Source organism: Salmo trutta, chromosome 15 (genome assembly GCF_901001165.1).
Source record: "Salmo trutta chromosome 15, fSalTru1.1, whole genome shotgun sequence".
Classification (NCBI taxonomy): Eukaryota; Metazoa; Chordata; class Actinopteri; order Salmoniformes; family Salmonidae; genus Salmo; species Salmo trutta.
Genome location: NC_042971.1, coordinates 29,526,332 through 29,544,924, shown reverse-complemented (window position 1 = coordinate 29,544,924; position 18,593 = coordinate 29,526,332). Strand labels below are relative to the sequence as shown.

Sequence of the window (18,593 nt, the reverse complement as noted above, 5' to 3'; positions counted from 1 at the left end):
AACTCTCAACTGCCTTTTTCAATTATTGGTTGTCTTTTTTGCAGGAATCTTCTAGCTTGGATGGCAGGATAGAGGAGGGAACAAAAGGAAGGAGTACAGAAGTTATCCTAACTAAGAAATGTACGTAAATAGCCTATGTTTTGCTGTCTATCTCTCTCAGTATGTCTACCTGACTGACAGATTGCTGAGGGGCAACGTAGTCAATGTACTTTCTATGCTAAGTCTAACTTAGTGTAGACCTTAGGTAATGGTTAATCATGATATGTCTCTGTCTTTACAGTTCCTGATAAATGTCAATGACCTGACGCATGTCCTCTACAGCAGTGCTTGGCCATCCACTCAGTGGAAAGGAGAGAGCAGCACCACCACTCCTTAAATCCATAGTCAAGTTTTGTGTTTTTTCATTTTTTTTTTTCTATTTGATACTCTGATCTTCAATGTGTATTGATTCCTACTAGCCAGCTTTGTAAGAGCTAGGTTTGTACTAGCTATGCTAATGATCATTGCAGTTTTTTCTCTGCATCAGGAGAGAAACTGGATTCCCCAAGAGAAAAAAAAGATGCCATCTAGAACCTAAAAGGGTTAATCAAAAAAAGTGCCATCTAGAACCTAAAAGGGTTCTCAGCTGTCACCATGAAGAAAAGGACGGAGGTTTTTACATATTTTTACTGACCAGAATATGAAGTATTTTTCTGGCCATGATACAACCAGTTGGTCATAATTGTGACCTCTATCTGACCAGCTGGTCATAGTTCCGACCACTATATTATGTGCTATATTATGTACTGGTCATAGTTAAGACCTCATCGTAACCTGGTAATGACCACCTGACTACAGCTTATTACCTACTGTAAAAAGTATTGTAGAGGAACAAGTTGGATATTGAAAACATTGAAAACAGGCACCAATTAAAGTTGAAATCTGCAACATATTCTTACATTTAAAATAGATCAAGCGATGGCAAAAACAAATCATAACTCACCCACAGACATTACATGCATAGAAAGACTGGGAAACAGAGGATATAATGGCCCATTGTATTATTTTTTATTAATGATTAATAAGAGTGGTGTGATGGGGTAGATCCTCATCAATTCCACCGTCCGCAACCACAGGGCTCTCCAGACAATGGTGCGGTCAGGCAAATGCATGCCTGCCCTCCAGGACATCTACAGCATCCGGTGTCACAGAATGGCCAAGAAGATTATCAAGGACCTCAGCTACCCGAGCCATGGCCTGTTTACCCGGCGGGAAATGTAATTAGCGACAAAACACCATTCTCAAAAGCGCACCACATATGCGAGCGGTTTCATGTGACAGATATGAAAATATGAAAAGAAAGGGGAGAATGGGGAGATCTAAAGATGCATCAACTGGGTTACTGATTTGGCTAGGATTATGCCTTTGGCTGCTGGACAATAAAATAACATTGATTTGAAAACCAATAGAAAAATGCTGTTTTCAATGGCATATAAAGTGTTTATAAAATAATTCCCTCAACATTTCTATGATCGTATTTTGGCTAGGCTAGGCTACTTTAAAACAAGGTATGAAATGCTTCATAAAATGACATGAAACATCCAGGTTTTAAACAATTAAGATTATGGTTAAATAGTTTCAAAATGCTAAACCGCCTCCGCTCAGATTCAAGGTAAAATGAAATGTTATTTGTCACATGCTTCGTAAACAACAGGTGTGGACTAACAGTGAAATGCTACTTACAGGCCCTTCCCAACAACGCAGAGAGAAAGAAAATAGATCAATTATAGAAAGTTAAACACCTAATAATAAAAGTAATAATACATACACTATGAATATAGATAACTTGGCTATAGACAATGGGTACCAGTACCGTGTTGATGTGCAAGGGTACGAGGTACTGTAGATATGTACAAATACCTAGGAATAAAGTCACAGATAGTAAACAGCAGCAGCACCGTATGTGATGAGTCAAAAAAAGTATGCAAAAAGGGTCAATGCAGATAGTTAAATAGTTAACCAAATAGATATCCAGCCTAACTATTTAGCAGTCTTATTTTTTACATTTTAGTCATTTAGCAGACGCTCTTATGGCTTTGGGGTAGAAGCTGTTCAGGGTCCTGTTGGTTACAGACTTCTGTACTGCTTGCCATGCAGTAGCAAAGAGAACAGTTTATGACTTGGGTGGCTGGAGCCTTTGAACATTTTTAGGGCCTTCCTCTGACACCGCCTGCTATAGAGTTCCTGGATGGAAGGGAGCTCAGCCCCAGTGATGTGTCTGGCCGTCCGAATTACCCTCTGTAGCGTCTTTCGGTTGGATGCCAAGCAGTTGCCATTCCGAGCGGTGATGCAGCCAGTCAAGATGCACTCAATGGTGCAGCTGTATAACTTTTTGAGGATCTGAGGCCCATTCCAAATCTTTTCAGCCTCTTGAGGAGGAAGAGACGTTGTCGTGCCCTCTTCACGACTGTCCTGCTGTGTTTGGAATATTATACTGTAGATCCTTAGTGATGTGGACACTGATGAACGTGAAGCTCTCGACCCACTAAACTACAGCCCCGTCGATGTTGCTTTTCTCGAAGCGAGCATAGAAGGCATTTAGCTTGTCTGGAAGGCTTGTGTCATTGGGCAGCTCACAGCTGGGTTTCCCGTTGTAATCCATGATAGTTTGCAAGTTCTGCCACATCCGAGGAGCGTCAGGGCTGGTGTAGTAGGATTCAATCTTAGTCCTGTATTGATGCTTTGGCTGTTTGGTGGTTTGTCGGAGGGCGTAGCGGGATTTCTTATAAGCGTCCGGGTTAGTATCCTGATCTAGGGTGTAATCATTAGTCAATTTACTGTGTAAGTCTATGGAACGGGGTGAGAACCACGAGCCTCCTAGGTTTTGTATTAAAGTAAATTTACCCAGAGGAGAACGGAAACTAGCTGTCCTCTGGTACGTATTAATGAAGCCGGTGACCGACGTGGTAATTTCCTCAATGCCATTGGGCATGTCCCGGATCATATTCCAGTCTGTGCTAGCAAAACAGTCGTGTAGCTTAGCATCTGCTTCATCGGACCACTTCCGTATTGAGCTCATCACTGGTACTTCCTGTTTGAGTATTTGCTTGGGCCACACTTATTTTTTACAGAAACATTTAGCAAAACAGTCTTTATAATGTTATGTCCTCAATGTGAGCAGTTTATTTTTGGATGCAATATTCAGACATTCACAAAAGCAGCAACAGCATAACACAATTCTCATACAAATCGGAAAATGTTGGCTACATTAGTCCTAGCGCTAACTGAGTAAAGAGTGAGCTAACACAAGTGGTCATGTTTAGCCAACTCTCAGCTGATATAAACCATAATATAATTATCTAATAGCAATTACTATGTAAAGTTCATCACATCACGGGTGAGCACACCATTGAGTAAAACATTTTCAAAAAATTGGAAGTAATCCCACGGTGGGTAGAGTTTGTGCGGGCCACCATCTTTGTTTTTATGCATCAACCAAAGATAAGAAGAGGTGACAAGATGAGTTGGGACTGTTTACAGTATGCATGTTGAAGGCGAAAGGGGTGTGTCATATACCATCATTCACTTCACATCATTCACTTCCGGAAGTTTACTCGGAAGACGAGTGAGCCATCCCTTCACCTCGTTTTGTTATAACATTTTTGGTCTGACACCCAGAATGCATTGCATGATGTAAACAAACATGGCTCCACACATAGCTGGCAAATAGCTTAGCATTAGTTCATCGTAATCAGCAAAACCTTCTAAAATGTATTTTACACACATTATATGTGTCCAATATAATCTATGCAAGAATCGGAATGCATGATATGTCACCAGTACTTAAAACAGTAAATAAACAATTGATTACCTCACAAACCAATTTCTGATAGTGATTTATTGATACAAGTGGCCCGTGCCGGTGTTATGATAACATTACTGAGGATTTGTCGCCACAGATGGTCTGTTTACGTTTCTACCGTTGTGGCTAGATGGAGTAGCTAGGCCTACAACAGCTCTATCTAGTCATGTCAGAGACAACAGTTGTTGACAACTGTAGCATTGTAGTTAAGCCTATCCCAAACCCTCTTCCTAACCTTAACCTCATTCTCGTAACCTCCTACGTTAATTTACCTAACCTGCTGCTTTAGTTATCCTAACCTGACACATTAATTACATTAACCTGCTATGTAAACAAGCCATCTGTGGAGACAAATCATCAGTATCACCACACCAGCCAATCACGTCACCCCTAACACCCACTTGGAGCCATTCAGTATTGTTGTTTATGTATGTAGCTAGTGGGCTAAGATGTAGCGTTAGCAATGTCTTTCAAAAGAAGATGACTCAAAAAAGCGTAAATTCTGGGGATTTTTGTCCATTCTGACTATGACAGTGAGGAATCAGATTCTGACACTGACAGTGAGGAGCGCCCCCCCCCCCCCCCCCCCCCAAACTTGTGGCCATTGAGAACCCTGATTCTAAGGACACCTTGTCCACCGACAAAGTCCCAGGTCCCTCTGAAGATGCTGGTGGTTTTGGAGGCACACCAATAGTGGGTGAAGTACGGAAGTCTGCGGTAGCTGGAAGGCCTCCAGCCATTTCACCCCTCCTGGCCCTGCTGTTGGCTTTGATAAGCCAGTCTGGAGTGCAAAGCCCCTTGCCATCTCCCTCTGAGGCAGAATGCTTCAAGCTGTTTCTGACAGGGGAGCTGGTGGGAGACAGTGTTGGAGACCAATTGCTATGCCTTGGAGCTACAGGAGAAGAGACAGCCACAGGGAAGGTGGACCACCTGACAGGAAAGAGAACGATCAAACCAGACTGTATGCTTGACTTTAATCGCAAAATGGGGGCAGTGGATAAAGCGGACATGATAAACAGCTTTATGATATGCACTCGGAAAACCACCAAGTGCTATATTTTTCCATCTGATCTACACTGCTGTCCTCAATGGCCACATAGTTCACCGCCATCTAACATCTAGATGATTACTGAACAACGTTTTTTTGTAATTGGACAAACAGTTCACATACAAATCAAATGCAGTTCCATTATGCAATTATATTGACAATATCTCACCCACCTCTCCTCTCCCTCATCATCCTCTCCACTCCCTCAACTTCCCTACTCCCTCTCCAAACAGTATGTTGCTAGCATACAAAAGCTGCCCTCAATCTTCTGCACGTGTCCAGTTCCAGTTATGATGTTGGCAAGTGTTGTTCAATACTGTGTGTATGTGGCTTCTGAAAGTACAGAATAAAGAGGAATTATTAGTAATTAGAATAAAATATATTCAATAAAACAATATTACAATAACTGAAGAGCAACACAAGGGCTCCACAAGGGGGCAGGATAGACCTATGCAGACCAAATGAATACACAGGACAATGCAATGGTCATGATAAGGCCAAGACAGCTTCCAAGGATACAACACAAGCTGATACTTCTTTGAAGCAATTAGCATTGTTTTACAGAACTAATATAAAAATATAACTACATAAGCACAATTGAGTACAACACCATAAAATGTATGAAATCAATATGTCACTTGTCTGCAGTTATAAATGAATACACACATAATACATTATTCTCCATATGTAAATATGGTGTGCTACAATAGAAATGACATAACATGTTACACAGAAACTGTGTTATGATAAGGTAATACGGCACTTACTTAGACAGGGACATACAGTAATTATTATTAAGGAAAATAACAATGAAGGCAATGCAGGTGCCAGCCAGAAAATGCAACAGGGGGAAAAGGTTTGGGCAGGTTCTGAATGGCTGCATACTTGACCTGAGGAGACACTGTTGGAGTGCTTGGGCTATCATCGAAGAGAGAAGTTTCATCTAGCTAATCCTCACCTTACATTAGCATAGCATGCCTCAAACGTTAGTTGAAATTGCTACTTCTATGTGAATTCATAAGGAGGCGAGACATACCTAATTTCAAACTGTTGTTAGAAAATCATGTAAAATGTAAAAGTTTAAACATAGATAATTAGCAAGCCGTGCCTTGGTTTGAGGGCAGCATGGGTTAACTGTCCTGTTGTGTAACAGTCACATTTTGGAATAGTGAGTGAATTCTGACATCATGACATAAGAAAACTCACGCTGGGGGGACCGTTAGAGATATTTGGAACTCATACGTGAAAAGATTAAAATCACCGGCGACTAGGAGAGCTGCCTCTGGATAGGCATTTTCTTGTTTGTTTATGGCCCTATACGTTGAGATCAGGCTTATTGAAGTAGAAATCTTCATGCAAATCGAGGTTAGTGATCGCTCTTCTGATGTTCAGAAGCTCTTTTCGGTTAAAGGAAACGATGACGGAAACATTATGTTCAAAAAAAGTTAAGATCAGCGTCTAAACGACACAAAATAGCAGAATTGGTAAGGAGCCTGTAAAACGGCTGCTATACATTCCAGCGTCATTCTCCTTTATCACAGATGAGTGATGTGCGGTGTGCAACAGGCACTGTCCTTCACTCTCCGATCTTGTAACCATTTGATCTGAATGAACCGTGCCTCTGTATGTCGACAGAATCAAGCCTTTAGACATGAATGTTAATTATCCTTCATTATATCTGTCAAACATGACTGGCATATCACCTACAATTTGGCATGTCTGTTTTGTTATTTATGTAGCCTACAAGAAAAATAGATTTGAATATTATTCCAATGTTGGCCTCTGATCCAATTCTGATTGGAGTAATTGCTTAATATTGTGATTTTGTTACTTGTCCCGGACAAGAGGACACACATTAATGTCGAGCCCTGAAAGGCACGTTTGCTCCTCTGTCCATTCATATTGAAGTGTGACATTAATTTATTGATCATCAATCTGGAACATTTTAAGAAAGAGTATAGTGCCCTCCACTAATATTGGCACTCTTGGTAGCAAAACTTGTTTATCCTCTTGGTCTTTCGTTCAAAATATTAACAAAAATCTAACCCTTAATTAAAGTAAAATAATTGAAAGAAAATTTTTAATTATTATCATAAAACATATATAAATATGTGTGCCACAATTATTGGCTCTCCTTCATTCAATGCTTTGTGCAACCTCCCTTTGCCAAGGTAACAGCTCTGAGTCTTCTCCTATAATGCGTAATAAGGTTGGAGAACACATGGCAAGGGATCTGAGACCATTCCTCCTTACAGAATCTCTCCAGATCCTTCAGATTCCGAGGTCCACACTTGTGGACTCTCCTCTTCACCTCATCACACAGGTTTTCTATGGGGTTTAGGTCAGTGGACTGGAATGGTCATGGGAAAACCTTGATTCTGTGCTCAGTGAATCATTTTTGTGTTGATTTTAAGGTGAGCTTTGGATCATTGTCCTGCTGGAAGATCCAACCACGGCCCCGTTTAAGCTTTCTAGCAGAGGCAGTCAGGTTTTGATTTAATATCTGCTGGTACTTGATGGAGTCAATGATATCATGTATCCTAACAAGTTGTCCAGGACCAGGGCCTTTGGAAGAAAAACAGCCCCACAATATCAAAGATCCACCACCAAACTTCACAGTGGGGATGAGGTACTTTTCTGCATGGCTATCTTTCTGTCTACGCCAAACTCACCTCTGGTGTTTCTTTGCAAAAAGTAATATTTTGCTCTCATCTGACCATAGAACCTGGTCCCATTGAAAGTACAAGTAAAGTTTGGCAAGCTGTAGGCGCTTGAGTTTGTTGTTTGATGACAGCAAAGTATTTTTTATGGCAACCCTCCCAAACAACTTGTGGTTATGTAGGTGACGTTTGATCTTAGTTTTGGAGACTTTCTGACCCCAAGACCCAACTAACGTCTGCAATTATCCAGCTGTGGTCCTTGGAGATTTTTTGGCCACTCAAACCATCCTCACTGTGCGTGGGGTCAATATAGACACACGTCCTCTTCCAGGCCGATTGTTAACATCTCCAGTTGCTTTAAACTTCTAAATTATTGCCCTGATGGTTGAAATGGGCATTTCAACCATTGAGCTATTTTCTTATAGCCATTTCCTGATTTGTGCAGCTCCACAACCTTTTGTCGCACATCATTACAATATTCTCGGGTCTTTCCCATAGTGATGGATGACTATGGGAACTTGGCCTGTCTGTCACCTCATATTTATACCCCAGTGAAACAGGAGTTCATGGCTTAATCCTAATCACTCAGGTGAACTTAAAAACATAAAATATGAATGGGAATATACTTCAGTTAGATTTTACTCATAGGAATTTCTAGGGGTGCCAATAATTGCGGCAAACATGTTTCAGAGAAAAATATTTATTTAATATTTATTTTTTTCAATCATTTTACTTCAGATAAAGGTTTGATTTTTGTGAATATTAAAGATCAAGAGAATAAACAGCTCATATATACCAAGGGTGCCAATATTAGTGGAGGGCACTATATATCAAAATTAGATGGTAGTTGGAAAATGGCACATTTTTACCCATCTCTAAATGGTAAAGTTTTTCTTAATCCTAATACAAGTTGTAATATTCAGACAACATTTTATAAACTCCATAATCCTCAGGACATAGTACCGGACAAAGGTTCCCCCAATTGAGGACAGCTTGGCAGTCCTAAAAAATAAAGGTAAATGCAAAAATGTAAGTATGTGTAAAGAGACAATAAAGAGACAATAACATATTCTCTTTTCATAAGTAAGTGTATGTCATATCGTTCCTGCAACAAACATTGTTAGAAATGGGTGTAATTGGCAAATCTCTTCCTCTTCTATGCAACTACAGTTGAAGTCGGAAGTTGAAATACACCTTAGCCAAATACATTTAAACTCAGTTTTTCAAAATTCCTGACATTTAATCCAAGTAAAAAATTCCCTGTTTTAGGTCAGTTAAGATCACCACTTTATTTTAAGAATGTGAAATGTCAGAATAATAGTTGAGAGAATATTTTAAACAATTGTTGGAAAAATGACTTGTTTGTTAACATGAAATTTGTGGAGTGGTTGAAAAACAAGTTTTAATGACTCCACCTAAGTGTATGTTAACTTCCGTCTTCAACTGTACATGTGAGAGTTTGAATGAGTTTGAGTGAGTGACAGGGAGAATGAGCAAGAGAGAAATAGGAGAAACTGTACATGACTCACCAAGCGAGGTGTCTGTTGAATCAGAACACAAGGGTTTTACACAGACCCGGTGCCAGGATAAAGCAAATCAGGTACAGGGGCAGGTACTTTACTGTTTGACTAAATCATGGCGCGTCCATTAGGCTAGAGGAAGCTTTTCCTTCATTAAATTAAATTGGCAAAATTATATACCCTAATTAGCCTTCTCCTGTCTATTTTTGTCTCCCCTTCTCGTAAGCCTATTACAGTGGGGGGAAAAGTATTTGATCCCCTGCTGATTTTGTACGTTTACCCACTGACAAAGAAAGTATCAGTCTATAATTTTAATGGTAGGTTTATTTGAACAGTGAGAGACAGAATAACAACAAAAATATCCAGAAAAACGCATGTCAGAAATGTTATAAATTGATTTGCATTTTAATGAGGGAAATAAGTATTTGACCCCCTCTCAATCAGAAAGATTTCTGGCTCCCAGGTGTCTTTTATACAGGTAACGAGCTGAGATTAGGAGCACACTCTTAAAGGGAGTGCTCCTAACCACAGCTTGTTACCTGTAAAAAAGACACCTGTCCACAGAAGCAATCAATCAATCAGATTCCAAACTCCCCACCATGGCCAAGACCAAAGAGCTCTCCAAGGATGTCAGGGACAAGATTGTAGACCTACACAAGGCTGGAATGGGCTACAAGACCATCGCCAAGCAGCTTGGTGAGAAGGTGAAAACATTTGGTGCGATTATTCGCAAATGGAAGAAACACAAAAGAACTGTCAATCTCCCTCAGCCTAGGGCTCCATGCAAGATCTCACCTCGTGGAGTTGCAATGATCATGAGAACGGTGAGGAATCAGCCCAGAACTACACGGGAGGATCTTGTCAATGATCTCAAGGCAGCTGGGACCATAGTTACCAAGAAAACAATTGGTAACACACTACACCGTGAAGGACTGAAATCCTGCAGCGCCCGCAAGGTCCCCCTGCTCAAGAATACATATACAGGCCCGTCTGAAGTTAACCAATGAACATCTGAATGACTCAGAGGACAACTGGGGAAAGTGTTGTGGTCAGATGAGACCAAAATGGAGCTCTTTGACATCAACTCAACTCGCCGTGTTTGGAGGAGGAGGAATGCTGCCTATGACCCCAAGAACACCATCTCCACCGTCAAACATGGAGGTGGAAACATTATGCTTTGGGGGTGTTTTTCTGCTAAGGGGACAGGACAACTTCACCGCATCAAAGGGACGATGGACGGGGCCATATACCGTCAAATCTTAGGTGAGAACCTCCTTCCCTCAGCCAGGGCATTGAAAATGGGATGGGATCGTGGATGGGTATTCCAGCATGACAATGACCCAAAACACACGGCCAAGGCAACAAAGGAGTGGCTCAAGAAGAAGCACATTTAGGTCCTGGAGTGGCCAATCCAGTCTCCAGACCTTAATCCCATAGAAAATCTGTGGAGGGAGCTGAAGGTTCCAGTTGCCAAACGTCAGCCCCGAAACCTTAATGACTTGGAGAAGATCTGCAAAGAGGAGTGGGACAAAATCCCTCCTGAGATGTGTGCAAACCTGGTGGCCAACTACAAGAAATGTCTGACCTCTGTGATTGCCAACAAGGGTTTTGCCACCAAGTACTAAGTCATGTTTTGCAGAGGGGTCAAATACTTATTTCCCTCATTAAAATGAAAATCATTTTATAACATTTTTGAAATGTGTTTTTCTGGATTTTTGTTTTGTTTTTCTGTCTCTCACTGTTCAAATAAACCTACCATTACAATTATAGACTGATAATTTCTTTGTAAGTGGGCAAATGTACAAAATCAGCAGGGGATCAAATACTTTTTTCCCCCACTGTCTATGGACAATGTCGTTTTTATTGATCTGTTAGTCAGTGTCGACAGAGTAGGCTACCCTGTAATTTGACATATTAAAAAAGATTCTGCTGATGTCTCCAGTCATATACAGTGCATTCGGAAAGTGAAGAGGTGACTCCGGCATGCTGGCCTTCTAGTCAGAGTTGCAAAGAAAAAGCCATATCTCAGACTGGTCAATAAAAATAAAATATTAAGATGGGCAAAAGAACACAGACACTGGACAGAGGAACTCTGCCTAGAAGGCCAGCGTCCTGGAGTCACCTCTTCACTGTTGACGTTGAGACTGGTGTTTTGCAGGTACTATTTAATGAAGCTGCCAGTTGAGGACTTGTGAGGTGTCTGTTTCTCAAACTAGACACTCTAATGTACTTGTCCTCTTACTCAGTTGTGCACCGGGGCCTCCCACTCCTCTTTCTATTCTGGTTAGAGACAGTTTGCACTGTTTTGTGAAGGGAGTAGTACACAGCGTTGTACAAGATCTTCAGTTTCTTGGCAACTTCTCGCATAGAACAGCATTCATTTCTCAGAACAAGAATAGACTGATGAGTTTCAGAAGAAAGTTCTTTGTTTCTGGCCATTTTGAGCCTGTAATCAAACCCACAAATGCTGATGCTCCAGATACTCAACTAGTCTAAAGAAGGACAGTTTTATTGCTTCTTTAATCAGAACAACAGTTTTCAGCTGTGCTAACATTATTGCGAAAGGGTTTTCTAATGATCAATTAGCCTTTTAAAATGATAAACTTGGTTAGCTAACACAATGTGCCATGGCAAGACAGGAGTGATGGTTTCTGATAATGGGCCTCTGTACGCCTATGTAGATATTCAATTAAAAATCATTTCCAGCTACAATAGTCATTTACAACATTAACAATTTCTACACTGTATTTCTGATAAATGTTATGTTATTTTTATGGTCAAAAAATGTATTTCAAAAACAAGGACATTTCTAAGTGACCCAAAACTTTTGAACGGTAGTGTACGTCTCGTGTTTAAGCCGTTGAATTGCGACTCCACTTTGTCTCTATACTGACGCTTTGCTTGTTTGATTGACTTATGGAGGGAATAACTACACTGTTGGTATTCGGTCATGTTTCCAGTCACCTTGCCATGATTAAATGCGGTGGTACGGGCTTTCAGTTTGGCCCGAATGCTGCCATCAATCCACGGTTTCTGGTTAGGGAAGGTTTTAATAGTCACAGTGGGAACAAAATCTCCTATACACTTCCTTATAAACTCGCTCATACAGTCAGCGTATACGTCAATGTTATTGTCTGAGGCTACCAGGAACATATCCCAGTCCACATGATCGAAGCAATCTTGAAGCATGGAATCCAATTGGTCAGACCAGAGTTGAATAAACCTAAGCATGGGCGTGTCCTGTTTTAGTTTCTGACAATAGGAGAGAGCAACACGATGTAGTCATGGTCAGATTTGCCAAAAGGAGGGCGGGTGAGGACCTTGTATGCATTGCAGAAGTTAGAGTAGCAGTGGTCGAGTGTGTTACTCGCTCGTGAACTGCAATTGATATGCTGTTAGAACGTCACGGCTGTGACGATAACCGAGGAGAGTTCTCTTGGGAAATAATACGGTCGGCATTTGATTGTGAGGAATTCTAGGTCAGATGAACAAAAGGACTTGAGTTATTGTATGTTGTTACAATTACACCATGAGTCGTTACTCATGAAACATACACCCCCGCCCTTCTTCTTACTAGAGAGATGTTTGTTCCTGTCGGCGCGATGCACTGAAATCCTGTTGGCTGTACGGACTCCGACAGCATGTCCCCAGCTAGCCATGTCTCCGTGAAACAGAGTATGTTACAATCCCGGATATCATGTGGAAAGCAACTCAATGTCACCTGATGTCAATTAGGTTGAAGCATTCATGGATTTATGACATTGTTCTGGTGAGCAGGGGTTTATTTAGTCTTGTAGGGCAGAAGAGATGCTACATGTATTTAATTATAGACAAGTTGACTAACCAAAGTGTCAGAAGTTTTAAGCAGAAACATATCTAAATTAAGCTTAAAAAAGGATATCCCCACCCCCTGTCATATAATAATTCTGCCGTCTCTGGCTGTACAGCGCATTTTTTATCGGCTTAATTGCGGGCCTCAGATTTTCACTTAATCACATATAATCTGGCGGTTGCGGATGGATTATTAGCAATTGCGTTGAACAAACAGCTGACCCACGCATCACTGATGTGCGTGTATCTTTATGTGTGCATGTGCGTATGCATGCGTGTGTGTGCGCGCAAGTGCATGAGTTTGTGCTTGTGTGTGCGAGTCCTACATTTGTGAGAACACGTGTGTGTGCACCTGTGCATGTACAGGTATAGGCCTACAGTGCAATATGTACATAATAATGTATCTCTGTCTGGGCTGTGAGGAAATCCATTAGGATTTACCAGGCCAGAGGAGGCTGCCTCACCACAGCATGATTGGTTCTGGGGCTCCTCGCCTTTCGGCTGCAGCTGATTAATGGCTTTGTGGCACACTATAGATTTAGTGAGGGACCGTGGAAATGAATTTAATGTAAAAAGTGAGCGAGTGGAAAGGAAGGGCCTGGGTCAGAGACGACAGTGTTATTGTTTTTTTTTTTACCCTTTTTCTCCACAATTGGTAGTCTTGTCGCATCGCTGCAACTCCCGTACAGACTCGGGAAAGGCGGAGGTCGAGAGCTATGCATTCTCCAAAACACACTTCTTGACACAATGGCCGCTTAACCCGAAAGCCAACCACACCAATGTGTTGGAGGAAACACCGTATACCTGGCGACCGTGTCAGGGTGCATGTGCCCAGCCCACCACAGGAGTAGCTAAAGCGTGATGGGACAAGGACATCCCTGCTGTCCAAACCTCCCCCTAACCCAGACTCGAACCAGGATCTCTAGTGGCACAGCTAGCTGCAATGCAGTGACTTAGACCACTGCGCCACTCGGGAGGCCCTTAAATGGACAGTTATAAATGCTGTCATGATTTAAGGCCATAATTTTTGGGGTAATTTGTCTTGCTCCCTTGGGCGAGAATCATGCTGCCTATGGCCCCAGAGCCAGCAGGTTATCAAGAAAGATATGCACACCATTAGCTGGCTTCTCACAGGGTGTCAACCCCAGGAAACAAGGACATTTCATTACGAAAACCCATGGTTTAAGAAGTGTTTGCGAAGGAAAGGGGGGTTAGGACTAGGTGTTTCTGGGAGGAAGTGAGAAGTACATGCACTGTCTACCAGATGGCCCTTTATATTAGACCGCAGCCTCAGCATGACATCTCTCTGGCTGTCCCTGACACATTATTACTGGCAGGCTCATTTCCTTATGAGCGAGGATGATATACTGTTAAGCAAGCACAGTAACGTCTGTCACACATGCAACAAATATGATTTAGCGCAAGTTCTAACAGTGTGAACACAGCAAGCTAAAATTCGAATCTATTTTGTGTATTTCTATGTGAAATGGCTGCGTGATTATGATCCCTTGTTGTAATTTTACAGATCTGCCTTTCCTTGCTATTGTGCTACAGTTTCATTTGGTGAAAATGCAGCTCTGGTTTTGTTGACTGATCCACCGAAGGAAGAATATTGAATCATCGCATGTGAGCCTTCTTTTGGCACCAGGTTTGGGGGAAGTATATGTACACTGTTTTGCTAACTCGGTGTTGATTCGTCTTGCATACTCCACTGAATAGTCCACAGTCTATGGTTTGATAAAAAGTCTGTTTCAAAAAATGTATGCAAGATACACTGTGCACATTGTTCAGAGGATCCTTCCAACTCTATTACTGGATTTATTCTGTTGGATCGAAGCCTCTGTTCTGAATGCGTGTTAATTAATTTATGTTGAGACCACTCAACGCTTGCTCCTGCCATGTCTTTCCTATACACAGTATATACTGTATTATCACATGGACTAGCCTAGTAAGAGCAACCTGTTGAGTAAGCCTAGAATTCCAACCTCTAGATGAACAAATCATATCCAGCTCATGTTCCCTGCCAAAGTATGCAAAATCTAGGAACTGTCATCAAGCTGATAATCCAGGAACTGTCACCAAGCTGAGATGTAGCACAGTGTGTCCCTGTGCTCTGAGTGGCACTGATTTCAGGGAAACTTCCCTATGCTCCACAATATGTCGCCACAATATTATATCACCCTGCTAATATGATAGAGTCAGAGTACCAAGCTTAAATGAATGGCTGAATCATTAATTAATCAAAGGGGGTGAATCGGTAATCTAATTTCCTATTCCCCTCGGTTCTGGACGTCTTCTGCCTCGGTGTCACAGCGCCACAAACATTGTGTTTTTCTGTTCTCTCTGACCCTGCTTCTCGCTTTGGCTCTGGGCTTTTTTTTCTTTCTGGACAGTGGTCTATATACAGCTGTCTGTTGGAAGAGGATGATTCACTCCCATCAGTGTCGCAAGCCTACCTACCTCTGTCTGTGGGTCTCTCTTTGTGTGTCTGTGACTGTAGACGCAGCCACAGGGTTCTTTGGAACATGAACATTATCTCCCATCAGTGGCAGTCAGTGCCATTTAAGATGAGGCAGGACAATTTTTTTTTAATGAGCATTGCCTTATTTTTATTACATCATATTGTATGACTCATTCCTATTCCATTCACCCAGTTCAATGTAACCGGGATATGTTTAGGCTACTACATGATACTCTAATTTTCCCTACACCCATCATGAGGTTGCTACAACCTAGCCTATGAAGGAAAGTTTACAACGTAGGCGCACACAGGTCGAGAGACAAATTTGAGGTGACAGACAGTAACATTCAATACCGACTTGCACACTCTTGCTTGCATCTAGCTGATATAGGGTGCTTCTGTTTAAGAAACGTTTTTCAACAGAATTAGCGGAATGAATACACCCCTGATCACACAAACACAGTTCACTTTCATAGCAGCCTCTCACTTCTTCCCTTCACTTGTGGACTTCAATGCACAACACATCAGCTGTATGTGACCAGACAAAAAAAACTTTCCAAGTCAAACCGCTGCCCACAGTATACATCGTTGTATTAGCTAAAGCAACGTCATAGTCAGCATAGCTAATAGAACTAACGCGTTAGTAAACCCGCTACAATCATGCAGTAACATCAGTAAACAGTTACACCGGCGGGCCCCGGTGGCAATAAATTAGTAAGCTTACCTTGACTTGGAAGATTTCCAGTGTTGTTGGAAAGTCATAGCCAACTAGCTAACATAACACCCCTCTGTTTGAGCAGGGTGTTTCAGTAGGCTAAACTAGCTAGCTGCATTTTCTAGCTAAGTAAGTGAGATAAAAAAAAATGAAATTCTCTCTATTTTCTCTCTTGCGTCTCCTTAATTTTGGAAGATATTAATTTGTTCGAAACTGTTCAACTATTGTCTTTCTCTCTCTTTGAGTCAACTACTCACCACATTTTATACACTGCAGTGCTAGCTAGCTGCAGCTTATGCTTTCAGTGCTAGAGGAATTTCTCTGAACCTTTGATTGGGTGGACAACATGTCAGTTCATGCTGCAAGAGCTCTGATAGGCTGGAGGATGTCCTATGGAAGTTGTCATAATTACTGTTTAAGTCTATGGAAGGGGGTGAGAACCATGAGCCTCCTAGGTTTTGTATTGAAGTCAATGTACCCAGAGGAGGACAGAAACTAGCTGTCCTCCGGCTACACCATGATGCTTCCCTACAGAGTGCTGTTGAGGCTTCTGTAGGCCTTATTTGCAAAATAGTGTGTTTTAATAAGTTATTTGGTGATGTGATTATATTTAGTATAGTTTTATCTAAAAAGGATAACTTTTTAAATGTTTTACAATTAAACATTTTATGAAATTCACTGAAGAGGATGGTCTTCCCCTTCCTCCTCTGAGGAGCCTCCACTGAATTATGAGGGCTGTTTCTCTGGCTGGCAGGATGGAGTGGCTTCTCTTTGTTCTCTCTTTTTAGCCTATAAGTGAAAGAAATGCCCGATCATGTCTGTTTTTTCCATGTATGTGTGTGCTGCCTGAAATTCATATCCTTACCTGCAGTGTGCAGTGTGGGAGCATCAACTCCCCATCACATCACCATATAGTATAGTGGCCATATGGGCTGCTTGAAACCCCAAACAATAATTTTGCTCCGGCTGCACACAACAACAGCGATGGAAATCTGGCAATTTACATGGGCCACAGCATCTGCTTGCAGGGCTCGACATTCAGGGCTTCCCGCTGGCCCGGGGAGGTTTTGGAAACACTCCGGGCCCGCTTGGGTCAGTGAAAAAATTATTGTAATACTACTATTGTTAATCTAGCTATATAATTGATTTTTAAAAAAAGAGATGAATTCTGGAAGCTGTTAGTTTGTTATGTCGATTATTTATCACAGGCAAGCCACACACATATAGCCTAGTTTGAGATAATCTGTCGAGCAGAGAGAGCGCGCAGCTCTCAAACCGCTGGTTGTGGAAGACCGACAGCGGTAGGGGTAGGAAAGTGGTAGGAAAGATGATCCAAGTTATGATATCTACCAGTAAATGCCAAGGAAATAATGGGTATGCAATCTCCACTCGGCAAAGCCAGAGGAGGACTGGCCACCTCATAGCCTGGTTCCTCTCTAGGTTTCTTCCTAGGTTTTGGCCTTTCTCGGGAGTTTTTCCTAGCCACCGTGCTTCTACACCTGCATTGCTTGCTGTTTGGGGTTTTAAGCTGGGTTTCTGTACAGCACTTTGATATATCAGCTGATATTAGAAGGGCTATATAAATACATTTGATTTGATTTATTTCAAAGGTTCAAAGTCTTGGTTGAATATTTGCGATGCGCAATTCAGCCATCATGCCATGGAACAGCCTACCTTGAAAATCTGACTTTTCCTGTGGGCTATTTGGTCCTGGAAAGGTCCTTGAAGTTATAGTAGCCAATTTAGAATTTCTACTCTCTTCTCTTAGTCCTCTTCATCCCCGGAGGGACATAAGGCTGCAACAATCTTCTGCCACTGTAGTTTGTTTTTGACCACAGTTTGCACACTGTCCCATAAGAGACCCATCTCTTCCAGCTCAGCCACCACTGTCCATCGCCATTTTGTTTTTTGCCTGCCTCACTTACGCTTTCCAATTGGTGTCCATCTAAGAGCAACTTTGGTGACCTTGTCTGGTGGCATCCTCAGCACATGACAAGCAAACGGAACCTGCATATTTTATTTCCAGGGCAATGTTCTTACAGCCCGTCTTCCTATACAGGTTTTCATTGGGGATCTTGTTTGACCAAAAGATGTTGGAGATCTTGCTGAGGCAACCATTGTGGAAGGCATCAACTTTGCTCATCTCACTCTTGACTACCCTCCAGCGCTCTGAACCGTATAAAAGCAACAACATCAAATTGCACTTATAGAGCCTGATGTTAGTTTTAAGTCTGTATACTTTTGAGCTCCATATGGGACAGAGTCGACTGAAAGCACCTCTGGCTTTTTTTAGCCGGGCCTTGATGTCTTTTTTGGCCCCATTGTTGCTGCTGATTAGGCTTCCAAGGTAGGTGAAGTTGCCAACATACTCAAGCACCTCTCCATTGATGGTAATTGGAGGTTTTGGTGGTGTATTAATGCACATGGCTAGGGTCTTTTGTATGTTGATATGAAGACCAGTCTGTTTAACTTCTCCTGGAGGTGGATGTGTTTGGATGATATAGAGGTCAGATCATC

At 41.8% G+C, this 18,593-nt stretch overlaps 1 protein-coding gene across 6 annotated transcripts in view; it reads left to right on the top strand.

Moving 5' to 3' along the window:
* The window catches only part of LOC115148764 (G protein-activated inward rectifier potassium channel 2-like), a 110,043-nt gene that overhangs the window by 6,557 nt on the left and 84,893 nt on the right, over positions 1-18,593 (top strand). For 4 of the 6 annotated variants that reach the window (XM_029690968.1, XM_029690967.1, XM_029690970.1 and 1 more), the window contains one exon: positions 45-120. The exons of the other annotated variants lie outside the window; for them this stretch is intronic. In XM_029690968.1, the coding sequence (XP_029546828.1) occupies positions 45-120 (76 nt within the window). The remainder of the gene's footprint in view (positions 1-44; positions 121-18,593) is intronic. 6 annotated transcript variants of the gene reach the window in all.